The sequence below is a fragment of the Cannabis sativa genome, chromosome 2, assembly GCF_029168945.1.
Source record: "Cannabis sativa cultivar Pink pepper isolate KNU-18-1 chromosome 2, ASM2916894v1, whole genome shotgun sequence".
NCBI lineage: Eukaryota > Viridiplantae > Streptophyta > Magnoliopsida > Rosales > Cannabaceae > Cannabis > Cannabis sativa.
The window spans coordinates 61,756,164-61,770,446 of NC_083602.1; the positions used below are offsets into that span (position 1 = coordinate 61,756,164).

General features: G+C 38.1%; 1 protein-coding gene and 2 non-coding genes across 3 annotated transcripts; 2 read left to right on the forward strand and 1 right to left on the reverse strand.

Annotated features, from left to right (window-relative positions):
• Window positions 1-9,242: 9,242 nt before the first annotated feature.
• On the reverse strand, window positions 9,243-9,554 carry LOC133034429 (uncharacterized). Its single transcript, XM_061109514.1, has one exon. The coding sequence runs from the start codon at window positions 9,552-9,554 to the stop codon at window positions 9,243-9,245; it is 312 nt and encodes a 103-aa protein (XP_060965497.1).
• Window positions 9,555-10,559: 1,005 nt separating this feature from the next.
• Window positions 10,560-10,666, forward strand: LOC115721547 (small nucleolar RNA R71). Its single transcript, XR_004012562.2, has one exon. It is a non-coding gene; the product is annotated as a small nucleolar RNA R71 (small nucleolar RNA).
• A 2,949-nt stretch (window positions 10,667-13,615) lies between these two features.
• On the forward strand, window positions 13,616-13,722 carry LOC115721556 (small nucleolar RNA R71). Its single transcript, XR_004012571.2, has one exon. It is a non-coding gene; the product is annotated as a small nucleolar RNA R71 (small nucleolar RNA).
• The last annotated feature ends 561 nt before the right edge of the window (window positions 13,723-14,283 follow it).

The window sequence follows — 14,283 nt, forward strand, 5'->3', positions numbered from 1 at the left end:
CGGACTCTGATTCCCAGGTGGCTTCTTCCACCTTACTGTTCCTCCAGAGCACCTTAACTAGTGCAATAGTCTTGTTGCGAAGAACTTTTTCTTTTCTATCCAGAATCTGAACAGGTTGCTCTTCATAGGATAAGTCTGGTTGTAGTTCAAGGGCTTCATAACTCAAGACATGAGTCGGGTCTGACACGTATTTCCTTAACATAGAGATGTGAAATACGTCATGAACAGCTGATAATGCTGGTGGTAAGGCTAGCCGATACGCTACCTGCCCGACCTTCTCGAGTATCTGAAATGGCCCAATGAACCTAGGGCTTAACTTACCCTTCTTCCCGAAGCGCCGAATACCCTTCATGGGTGAAACTCGCAGGAAAACATGTTCCCCTGTCTGAAATGTGACATCTCTGCGCTTCGGATCAGCATAACTTTTCTGCCTGCTTTGAGAAGCAAGCATCCGAGCCTTGATCTTATCAATAGCTTCATTGGTCTTTTGCACCAACTCTGGACCCAGGTACTTCCTTTCTCCTGTCTCGTCCCAATGAATAGGAGAACGACATTTTCTACCGTATAACATCTCATAGGGAGCCATCCCTATTGTACTTTGGTAGCTGTTGTTGTAGGAGAATTCAATTAAAGGCAAGTACTTACTCCATGAACCCTCAAAGTCCATAACACAGGCTCGCAGTAGGTCTTCCAAAATCTGGATAGTTCTTTCTGACTGACCATCAGTCTGAGGGTGAAAGGCTGTACTAAACTTTAACTTGGTACCCATAGCCTTCTGAAGACTCACCCAAAACTTCGATGTAAACTTTGGATCCCTATCTGACACAATAGATTTAGGGGCTCCATGGAGACGAACTATCTCCTTCACATACAATTCAGCATACTGATCCACTGAATAGGTAACTTTCACTGATAGAAAGTGAGCCGACTTTGTAAATCTATCCACAATGACCCATACAGAATCATACATCCCTGTAGTTCTAGGTAACCCAGTTACAAAGTGCATTGCGATGTCCTCCCACTTCCATTCTGGAAGGATTAAAGGTTGCAATAACCACTGTAGGTCTCTGATGTTCAGCCTTAATCTGCTGGCAGGTTAAACACTTGGACACATAGTCCACTACATCTCTTTTCATCCCATACCACCAGAAGTAGGGTTTCAAATCCTGATACATCTTGGTGGTTCCCGGATGCAACGAATAAGGCGTGGTGTGAGCTTCATCAAGTATCTCTTTCTTAAGCTCATCAACACTAGGAACACAAACTCGAGCTTTATATAACAACATTCCACTGCTCGAGATTGAAAAACCTCTAGGCCGACCAGCCGCTACTTCATCTCGAACTTTAACTAGCTCGGGATCTTCCAGTTGTGCCTTTCTGATTCTCTCCAACAGATCAGATTGGAGTGTTAAATTATGTAATTTCCCGACCACGAACTCAATTCCCGCACTAACCATTTCTGAGGCTAGTTGAGGAGCTATCATAACCGTAGTACACACTTGACCGGGACCTTTTCTGCTCAGAGCATCGGCCACAACATTGGCTTTCCCGGGGTGATAAAGTATTTCACAGTCGTAGTCTTTAACTAACTCCAACCACCTTCTCTGCCTCATATTCAAATCTTTTTGGGTGAAAAAGTATTTAAGACTTTTATGATCGGTATAAATCTCACACTTTTCACCATAAAGATAATGTCGCCAAATCTTTAAAGCAAAAACCACAGCAGCGAGCTCTAAATCATGAGTTGGGTAACGCTGCTCATAATCCTTCAGTTGACGAGAGGCATAAGCTATGACTCTGTCAGCTTGCATCAGAACACATCCCAGACCCTGTCTGGATGCATCACAATAAACAACAAATTTCTCTTGATCTGATGGCAAAGCTAACACCGGAGCTGTTATCAATCGCTGCTTCAACTCCTGAAAGCTTGATTCACACTTATCTGACCACACAAATCTCTGATTTTTCTTGGTCAATTCGGTTAGGGGCATAGAAAGTTTAGAAAATCCTTCGACGAAACGTCGATAATACCCTGCTAACCCGAGAAAACTTCTAATTTCTGTTACAGACTTGGGTCTCGGCCAATTCTTCACTGATTCTATCTTGTTTGGATCAACCATAATTCCATTTTTCCCAACTATGTGACCCAGAAAGGACACCTCGGACAACCAGAATTCGCACTTTTTGAACTTGGCATACAGCTTGTGATCCCTAAGTCGCTGTAACACCATTCGAAGATGATGCTCGTGCTCCTCTTCTGACTGAGAGTACACAAGAATGTCATCGATAAACACTATAACGCAGTTATCGAGGAAATCCTTGAATACCCTATTCATGAGATCCATAAAGGCCGCAGGAGCATTAGTCAATCCGAATGACATTACCAGAAACTCATAGTGCCCGTATCTGGTTCTAAAGGCAGTCTTCGGTATGTCCTCCTCCCGAATTCTGAGTTGATGATAACCAGACCGTAAATCAATCTTCGAAAACACTGCCTTTCCCTGAAGCTGATCGAACAGATCATCGATCCTAGGCAACGGGTACTTGTTCTTAATCGTCAGCTTGTTTAGTTCCCGATAATCAATACACATTCTGAGGGAACCATCTTTCTTTTTCACAAAAAGAACCGGAGCTCCCCAGGGCGATACACTGGGTCGAATAAACCCAATATCAAGCATCCCCTGAAGTTGTAACTTAAGCTCCTTGAGTTCTGCTGGAGCCATCCTATATGGAGCTTTAGAAACAGGTTCGACTCCAGGTGCCAAATCAATTACAAAGTCAATCTCTCGCTGTGGCGGCAATCCCGGCAATTCCTCGGGGAACACATCAAGAAAATCTTTCACCACCCGGACTACCTCAGGCCCAAATGTTTCAGGTCTGCTGGAGTCAAAAACTACCGCTAGAAATCCTACACAACCATTGCATAGTAAATCCCTAGCTCTCAACACAGAAATAACTGGGATCCGAGACCCCTGAACCGATCCAACATAAACAAATGGATCTTCACCTTCCGGCTGAAAAATCACCATTTTACGCCTACAATCTATACTGGCCGAATACTTGGATAGAAAATCCATTCCCAGTATAATATCAAATTCAGTTAATTTCAATTCTATAAGGTCAGTACTCAATTCCCTATCTTCGATCCTAATCGGCATAGACCTAATGCGCCTATTAGAGATAACCAATTCCCCGCTAGGCATTAGGGTTCCAAACCCTCTTTCTAAAATATCACAAGGCCTACCCAGAAGATCAATCACTCTTGTAGCTACATATGAACGTGTAGCTCCTGAGTCAAATAATACCGTAAATAACAAGTTGTTGACGGGAAGCTGACCTGTCACAACAGAAGGACTGGCTGCAGCATCAGCTTGGGTAATGGCAAACACACGAGCAGGAACCGGTTTCACCTCAGCTTTCGGCTCCTCTTTCTTTGCCTAGGGGCAATCTTTCTTGAAATGCCCCACCATGCCACACAGGAAGCATGTCTTCCGGTTACACTCTCCCGGATGATGTTTCTTGCACCTTGGACACTCAGGATAAGAGTAACCCTGACGTCCTCCTCTGCCTTGGTTCCCACAGAACCGCTTGCTTTGCCCCAAGCCACCAGAAGCTGGAACAACTTTTCTTTTCTGCTCAATGGTGGAGTCACCACCATCCCTACCATAAACAGGAGTAGGAACAGTGGGGGTTCCACCAACACTCGGAGTCACCCGGGGCTCCTGAAGAAATTTTACTGCACCCTCGGCTCTCAAAGCCTTCTCAACCATATCTGCATATGTGGTTGCTTCGGTAGTGGTAATAACCAAATCATGCCGGATCTTTGCACTCAAACCCGCTAAGTATTTTTCTTTCTTACTGAAGTCCGTGGGCACAATTCCTGCCGCCAGCTTAGCCAACCGATCAAACTTCGTTGTGTACTCAGTGACTGACATACCCTCAGTCTGAACTAGATCAGTGAACTCTTTCCGCTTTGCACTGCGGACCGCTTCATTGTAATACTTGGAGTTAAATAACTCCCTAAATTCTTCCCGTGTCATCAGCGTGACGTCCCGAGTGAGGGTTATCAATTCCCACCACACGAGGGCATCTTCCTGAAACTGGAAAGTGGCGCAGGTCACCCGGTCATTTCCAACCACTCCCATGAAGTTGAGAATACGCTCAATCATCGAAAGCCATTGCTCGGCCTTCATCACATCAGGGCCTCCCAGAAACACTGGAGGTGCCTGTTTTCGAAATCTTTCGTACAACGGTTCCATACGGTTGCCAACAACAGGTTGTTCTGCTGGCACCGCTGGAACTGCAACGGCCTGAACTTCTTGAGGAGGCACGGCAGGAGGACCCTGCTGCCTCAATCTTTGGATCTCTTCATCTTGCTGACGAATTCTCTCTTGCATTTCAGCAAATCTTTGCTCCCAATCAGGAGGAGCTTGAGGTGGATTTACAGGGCGACCACCCTGCAGGCTGCCACGGCCACGGCCGCGACCACGAGGATTTTGAGGATTCCCCTGACCGCCTCCGGTCTCAACCATGCCACCCTGACTTCTTGTATTTCGCGGGGCGTCCATTTAATAGGACTTAGCCTGCGAACCATAAGCCAGGCAGGTTAGACAGCGATCAAAATTAACACCGCTCTTAATAACTTAAGGCAACACACTTTCTTTTCTTTTTAAAGAAATATATTTAATTTAAATCTAATATGCTTCCTAACATGCTTTCTCATTCACATTTATTTAAAATACTAAACAAGTACGGGCTTACTGAACCGTGAACCGAGCTTTCTCTGATGAAGATTGTACATGTCATAGCAAGCTTCGGTAGACAAACCTGGCGGCTCTGATACCAAAATTGTAACGCCCTAATGCTAAGGCACGCTACAGTGCTTTTTCAATAATTATGCAATCTTTGCTAATCAAAGAAATTTCTCGAAAAACGTGTCAAATTAAAACTTTTGCATTAAATACTAAACTTTGTAATTTAATAAAATATTTACAAGTGTCGGGATCCCGATTTTTAAAACTTTACAAACTTTACTTTTCTAGCATACAATCCAAAATATACAGATTTACAGGTCGCACAGCGACTTTCAAAATACAACTCCCAGATGTCCCGAGACCGAACACTCCTGTGTCGCGCCGCTTGACATGTACAATCTCACCCGAGCTCGGTGTTCACTCCTGTTCGGCCTTCGCCTTTCCTTTACCTACACATGGAAGCGAAGCGTGAGTCAACAGACTCAGTAAGAAATGCATATAACATATCACATAATTTCCGACCTGTAAATAGGCGCCCATACACCTATTTACAGAGCTTAACAGATGAGTATGAACGTTCAATACCAGGGTACAACCACTATACCCCATACACATCGTACCTCGCTGTACGAGTGTTGGTAGGGTTTATCCCGATCACTGAGTAACACTGAGTGATGTACCACACACCTTAGCATTTTCCTATGCTTGTGTTGGTATCACTGTATCGTACTCAAATCAACAACAATCACTGTACCAATACACTCTATAACTTAATCATACAAGTGTTGGTAGTGTTTAACATAATTCAAGCATGCATATATAAACACATATACACACATTCAGATAATCACATCATACATTATACCCAGTTCTTACCTGTTTTCCGAATTCAAGTGTGCTGGCCGACCTGAACGGAATTCACGTGCTAGATGGATGCCCTAATCACAATAACGGTAATACAGATGAGTGACTCGCTAAATCACTTTCCGGGACTTAAAACTTGAAACTAAAAGTTTCCCTATCGATAAACCTCATGGCAATACCCTAAATATCTCAAAATTGGCCAAAACTAGGGTTCTGGAGAATCCCCCAACAGGTCAACCGGTTCCCAGCATCCGGTCCCAGGTCACCAACCGGTCGACCGGTTGGTACAGACCACCCAGAACCGGAATTTCGGTTCATCTGCTGGGAACCAAAAAATTATCCTCCTTAATTCAATTCAATCCCAAACTTTACCAAACTCTCCAGTATACCTATACAATGCATACACAATGATTTCCAGGCAGTAATTCACAGAATAAACCATTACAACTCAAGTTGCCATTAATGAGTAAAGCTTTGAACTTTAAACCTAAAATTGCATAAAAACCATCTACACCATTAAAACCAGCAGCTAGAACTTAGAATCAACTCAACTAAACCCTAAAATTCGAACCTTAAACACCTTGAAACCTAACAGCCACTTACTCCCAAAATCACATGCTCAAACTAAGAAAAAAGCTCAAAATTAACATAAGCAAGAGTTCTAGGGCTTACCTTAGATAAAACCACTTTGAATCCTAGCTTAGATTCAAGGAAATGGAAGAAAAAATTCAGGTTTGATCCTTGGTTTGCCTCAGCCGAATAGAAAGAGAGAGAGAGTTCAAGAGGAAAATGCTTTCTTCTAATTTCTTTTCTTTGATTTTCCAAATTGGGAAAAGAATTAACTAACCCTTGGCTGAAAGTATTCTTGCTAGGTGTCAATCAACCAAAAAGCCACCTATCTCTTATCCCTTTAAAATGACAAAAATGCCCTTAGACTTAAACTAAGGTATTTCTTTGAAACTAGGGGTAAAATGGTCAATTTCCATAACCCCGCTCAATCCCGATAATTTATTTCCTCTAAAATATTCCCCACTATGAAATAGGGTTCTAAACTTACTCATGTGATTATCTAGCCATCCATCGCATTTTCCGTTGTCGCCGAGCAAAAATTACAAAATTAACATATTTCACATATAAGCTAAATAATACCCCTAGAGTTTAATAAAATCTCCGGAATTGAGAAATTATAACTCTAACATTTATTTCTAAATATTGGGGTCCACAAATAAATTAATTCACAAATAATAATAAAATAATAAAAATTAGTGCTAATTGCCTTTTCTAATCCACATTACTAGAGCGGTCATTACAGAAGTGGTGGTGGCCACTGACACTTTGTGTACTGCGTTGGGTAAGTGAAAAAATTCTCCACATAAGGGCTCACCACTAGCCTCTGAACCAACTCATTTAGGTTATCTAACTGAATCCTCTCATATTTGTTCACTATAGGTTGCTTGGCCTTTTATGACTTTGAACGAAATAGGGTTGTTTCTTGGTCTTCTTCTTTCTCCTTTTCACTCTTTGACCATCATCCACCACATTGAATCTACAACAAGTGGAAATATTAGTTGTTGTAAAACATTAAATGTTTCCTCTTTGTTTTGCACTCGTGGCTTCAATTTTCCCTTTTGTACATCAATCATCGCTCTCCATGTGGATAAGAATGGCCTCCTTAGTATAGGTGGGATATATCTGTTGGACTTTGTGCCCTAAATAAAACCCATTTCAATACAATCAGATTTACTAATTAATAAAGATCAGAAATTGTTTTATGTTGCATGGTTCACATGATTTATTTCATGATTATATTTAATGTATAAATTCTATTAAGTCTAAAACATATATAAATATGTATTTATTTGTTCATGATTATAGTGTCGTCAACACAGTGGAATATAATCATAATTATATGTTCAAAAGTTTAATTCCCATGATTTTTTAATTCACTAGATTTAGACTGGCATGATAATCAACGATAAGGTATACTTACACCTTGGATAAGTATTATGTCCTTTCTAGGGCATTGGCAAAGTTTACCAGTATCAAATGTATGGAGTATACATTGGAAGGGACCGATATTGATCTTAGATAAGATATCATAAACTTACCGCTGTATCTTTCTAACTCAATATCATTAGTTGATCTTAGGTGTATGGATCTTAATCCTGATATGGTTAGGTTCAATTTACTTGTATTATTTATGTTCTTATGTTCGTGGAAGCTAACTTTTGGTTCTGGTGGATACTTACATCTTGGAAACATGTTAGTTCAATTGAGTGGGAGCATTGATCATAGATATGGAATCTATAGCTTCTATAAGTATTTAGAAGTGAAATAATGATTTCCTTTAAGCTTGGCTGAATAGAGATAAATGATTGAGATCTCATTTCAGTTTTATATTAGTTTACTGAAATATCATTTATAGGTTGCTAAGTGTTTTAAGGATAAAATACATTGAAGGGTAGAACGGTAAATTTATCCCTATTCAGTGTAGATCATCTATAGAGGATCCTTGACTATTAGGATTGTAACAATGGATAATCATAACGTATCTATATCGTGGCACATATAGAGCGTTCTATATAACTGAGAGTGCTATTCAATTCCAAATCTATAGTGATGCAAGGAGGAATTAATAAGTTGAGAATTTACTTGGTGGATTCTATATCTACTTATTAAAAGCTCGGTTATATAGGCCCATGGTCCCCTCACTAGTTGAGATAATACTGCTTGCAGACTCAGTTAATTGATTTTAATTAATCAATTATAATTCTAAAATTAGACTATGTCTTATTTATGAATTTTTACTAAGCAAGGGCTTAATTGTGAAGAAAAGAGGTTTTAGGGTCAATTTATTAATTAAGATACTTTGCATGGTCTAATTAATAAATTACATAAATGACAATTTTATCTAGTAATTAATTATAATTATTAAATAAATAGTTTTGGCATTTATAGGATTGAATTAGAAAATATGGTATTATTGAAAAGAAGAATAAGTGGTTGAAATAAAGTGGCAAAAATCTAACTAGAAATTGGTCATTTAAAGTGTACGGCCATGATGTTATTTTTGCCCAATATTTTATTCTTTTTTAATCCATATAATTCAGCCCTAAGCCCTAGTTGAAACACTATACAAGGAACATGAGACTCTCACTCATCCAACTAATGTCATCTTGACTATTCAACCAACCTAGATGGGAGAGTTCATTCCTTAGTGATTTCAGCATCCTTCATTGTTCTTCACATTTGAAACCAATAGTGAATGAGTGTCGTGCTTCACATAGCAAGTCAAGTACTCAATCATAGTGAGTAAGACGGTGGTAACCAAACCCGAATGAGAGAAAGGGATCCAAGTTCAGATCTTGATAATGCTCTGCTACAGAAAGGAATCAAGGGCTAGAGATCTTGAACGAAAGGAGTCATGATATTCCGCTGCAATCAATGTAAGGTTTTCTTAAACCCATATGTATTTATTTTCATTGTTTTAGGGAATTCATATTTAGGATGTTAATCAACATACTTGTTAGTAAATCTAGATCTTGGTAAAATATTCCCAACAATATCTTCCTCCATATCAAGAGTGATGAAATCAGCAGGAAAGATGAATTTACCCACCTTGACCTAGACATCCTCAATCATTCCCCTACGATGCATAATAGAGTGATCCGCCATTTGTAAGGAGACATTTGTTGGATGAGCTTCTCCCAATTTCAGCTTTTGAAAGACTGATAGAGGCATTAAATTCACACTAGCCCCCAAATCACCTAAAGTCTTTGTTTCAACCGAACCTCCTATAGAGCATGAAATCTTAAAACTACCTAGATCTTTGAGCTTTGGGGGTAGTTTCTTTTGCAAGATAGCACTGCACTCCTCAATAAGTGCTACAATCTCATAATCTTCCAATCTCTTTTTCTTTGATAAGATTTTCTTCATAAGCTTCACATAACTTGTAATTTGTTTAGGTGCCTCAACAAAAGGTATGTTTATGTGAAACTTTCGGAAAATATCAAGAAACTTCAAAAACTGCTTGTCAAGTTTCTTCTTTTGAAGTCGTTGAGGATATGGAATTTGGATGTGGTGGTCATAATTAATTGGTGGCTACTGTTTCTAAAGGTTCTTCGTAAACTTTTCTTCCTTTAAACCATCTTTCTCAATCTCAATCTTTGGTGCAAGAATAGGATTCTTGACTGGCTCTTCTAACTTTTTACCACTCCTTAGAGTGATTGCACAGCAATTTTTTTTAGGATTTACCTTTGTGTTACTTGGCAAATTTCCTTGAGGTCTGTTAAGAAGCATATTAGCCAGTTGCCCTAGTTGTGTTTCAAGATTTCTAATGGATGCTCTTGTATCAGTCATGAACTGAGTTTGTAAATTGGTGAGAGTAAGAACAAAAACTTGCAGATCATTTGTTTGAGCAGGTGGAGTTTGAGGATTTTACTACTGAGAAGTAGAAGCTTGGCTTTAAAATTGAGGTTACTGCCTTTGATTATTTTCCCATCCATTATTAAATGAGTTGAAGAAAGTTTTATTGAATTTCCTCTGAAAATTGGCTATGGCTTGCACTTGAGAAGGAGTCACCACAACATCTTCAGTTGATTCACTCTGGTCAAAAGTGTGTGGTCCTCCACCAATCTCACACCCAATTGAGGCTTAAACAACTTGGACAACTTCAGTTGTCTTTTGTAACTGTTTATTGAGAGTGGCAACTTGAGCTGTCAAAGCAGTAATGGCATCAATTCATGAATACAAGCTTTTTTCTTCCTAGTGGCTCTTTTATCAGACCATTGACGGTTGTTCATAACCATATCTTCAAGAAATTCATAAGCTCCAGTTGCATCACTTTTTCTCATGAATGTTCCTCCAGATGCAACATCAGTAATGGTCCTAGTAGTAGGACATAAACCAGTATAAAAGTTTTGAACCACCATCCACTTCTCCATACCATGGTGAGGACATCTTCTCAATAGATCTTTAAATTGCTCCCAAGCTTCATACAAATATTCACCATCATTCTAACAAAAGTTATTTATTTCTCCCCTCAGTGAGCAACTTTTGAAGGAGGGAAGAAAATAGATAAAAACTTTTGAGCCTGATCTTGCCAAGTGACTATTGAGTTTGATTGTAGAGAATTCAACCAGCTTTTTTGCTCTTTCCTTTAGGGAGAATGGAAAAAGCCTCAGTTTGATAGCATTATCACTCAATCCATTGTATTTAAAAGTACCACAAAGCTCCAAAAAATTAGCCAAGTGAGTGTGAGGATCTTCAGAAGGCAATCCACTAAATTGGAGAGTGGACTGCACCATTTGTAAGATAGTTATCTTGATCTCAAAGTTGTTAGCTTCCACTGCTGGTGGTGTTATACAATTTTGTACCTCCGTCAAAGTAGAGAGTACATAGTCTTGCATGCTCCTTTTAGAATTAGGGTGAGTCTGATCTCCTTGCATAGCTCCAAGAATTAGATCATTCCCTTTGTTATGCTCCATCTTCTCTCTTGCTCTTTCTATTTTGATTGCAAGATTTCTCAATCTTAGGATATAAAGGAATAAGGCTCTCTGCACGTCTTCTATTGCGCATATAAGATTCACCTGAGATATGTAAAAAATATCAACCAAATAGGTTAGAAACAAGAGGAAACAAAAATCAAATTAGAATAAAAATTAACTAAACTGATATTGATAAATTCAATCCCCTACAACGGTGCCAAAAACTTAGTCGGTAAAATTGATACGCAAGTATACGCAATCGAAACAAGTAATATAATGATAAATAAAATATCGTTCCCTCGAGAATTAATTATCAATTACCAATTAATTAATTCTTTAGTTCTATTTAATGAATAACAATTATTGGATAAAAAGTAAATAAAAAACAAAGAATAATTAAAATTTTGAAAAATAACAATAATAAAGACAAAGATTGTTGTGATCCCCAACTATCCTTTATTTTACTTCATAATATAATTACCCAATTTCTTTTCTTTCTATTCATTTGATAAGTTTGGTTAAGAAGATTATAATTTGGTTAAGACTTATAAGCCCAATCTATATAAAAACTTTGTATATTTCTATGGTAAGTTTAATCACAAAGATTGCATAAAGATAGCAACTAGTAAAAATCATACAAGTATTCTAGATACTCCCATCCTAAATTGATTTTCATCCATTAAAATCATAGCATATTTAAATCCCATCTTTCAGAATTTTGATTTAAATTCATAAATAACAATTAAGGTGATCAGTCAATAATTGCAAAAATAAAAAAGATTGTATGGAATTAAATAAAGAGAAGAAGAAGAAATTGAATAATCACATTAATCCATAAAATAAACTCAAGTGGTTCACATAAAAATCTTTAAGAGAACTTAGCTACTAAAGGACATTTTAAAGCAAAAGGAATGTAGCTAAAGACATAAAAGATAGAGTTGAAGAGATAGAATAATGTTGGAGTCCTCCACTGTGCCTTCTGCTCCTTGCTCTCCTTCTACACTCAGGATTCCTCTCAATTTTTGAATGGTGTCAAAGCTTTTCCATCAAGCCTCCTTTTATAATGCAAAAATCCAAGTTTCCTAAAAAAAACACCAAGGTCGCAGATTCCTCTTTTCTTTACTAATTTTTGTAGTTTTCCATTTTTAGTTTCCTATTGTGATGACCGATAGTATTTTGGTCATAACTCTCTTAATATAACTTAGAATTGGACGATTAAAGTTGTTTTGGAAAGATGACAGAGAGATCTAGAACTTTATTTTGAAAAGTTTTTCCCAAAAGTGAATGGATAATAGTCAAAAATTAGCTTGAAGCTTCAGACTTTACTTTCAAACATAAACAGAGCGTGTTGAACATCCAAAACTTAGAGTTTTTCAATTTATTTTTGGAAAATGATCACTCTTGACTCTAGAGCATGAATTTTGGAGCTAAAAATGCAATCTTTGACCCATTTTAGGCAATAAGAAATCAATCCAAGCTAAAAGAAGTTTCTTTTCTGTATTATATTTTCTCATTTTCGCTCAAAAAGGCTTGTAGAACACCAAAATTACCAAAATTGAGGATCTCCAAATACTTTTCCTAAAAAAAATAAAAAATAACACGAACCATAATTTTGCACAATAAAATAATAAAAATACTAAAACACACACTAAAATGAACTCTAAAAATGTATAAAAATAAACCTAACTCTCTTCTTTGGCTTCTATTGTGTCTTTAACCTCAATACCGATTTACTTGTCCCCCATCAAGTACTATGCCACTCCTCAGTGAGATAGCATTACGTTGTTCTTTTGGATTGACAACTATATCACTAGGGAAATTACTCTTTTTCTGTACAACACTCACAACATTGGCCAATTATCCCACTTGCACCGTTATGTTCTTCATGGAAGCAATAATATTAGACAAGTAAGTCTCCATGTTATCCAACCTTGTTTCATTCTTGTTAAACCTCTTGTTGGTCTTTATCATGAAAGTACCCAAAATGTCTTCTAAGGACTTCTTCTCTTCTTATTGTTTTTTATTAAACTCATGAGGAAGTTGCAAGTCATTTTCAGTGTTACCATAAGAAAAGTTTTCATGATTTCATAACCCCAGATGCTAGTAGTTAGGAATTAGAGCACCCCTGTAGTTGTTATTATGAAGTCTATTGGCCATGTACTGTGCTTATTCTATACTCATCTCAGGCCCTTGTGATGCGGATGCAGCAGCAACATTCTCTACAACAAATGTATTTTTCTCAGCAACTAGGCATCCACTTGATCAAATAAAGCGAAAATTTGGGCTGCTATATTTATCATAGGATCCACTTCATATAAACCAGCCACCTTTCTTGGAGTATTTTTTTTTCCATTAGGCCAATTCTAGCTATATGTGGCCATCTTTTATAGTAAATTAATGGCTTCAGTTGCAGCCTTAGACAATACTGCTCCTCCATAAACAACATCAATAATAGTCCTAGTTGGACTATTCAACCTATTGTAGAAAATTAAAACTTGCATCCAGTTCTCATAGCCATGTTGTGGGCAGTGACGTAATAAGTCTTTGAATTGCTCTCATGCTTCATATAGTTGTTTTGAATCAAACTGCCTGAACTTTCCAATCTCACTCCTCAACTGTGCAGACTTTGATGGAGAAAAGAATGTCACCATGAACTTTCTAGTAATTTCGTCCCTTGTAGTAATAGAACGTGGCTGCAGAGATTGCAACCAACTTCTTGCTCTCCCTTAAAGGGGAAGGAAAGAGTCGTAGTCTTATGACGTCATCAGTAACACAATTCATCTTCAGCATAACACATACCTCTAGAAATATGGCTAGATGAATATTAAGATCTTCAGTAACTATTTTTGGCCTTGAACAATCCTTGACAGACTCAATCTTTCCTGGATCAACCATGACCCATCCTCACTAACAATGTGCCCTAAAAAGGACACTCGAGACAGCAAAACTCACATTTCTTAAATTTGGTGTAAAGCTTATGTTCTCGTAATTGTTGTAGATGTTGCTCATGTTCTGCTTGTGACTGAGAGTACACAAGAATATCATTGATAAAACTATAACACATATATCGAGAAAATCCTTGAATACCCTATTCATCAAATCCATAAAAGCTACTGGTGCATTGGTTAATCCAAAAGACATAACCAGGAATTTGTAGTGACCATACCTAGTACGAAAAG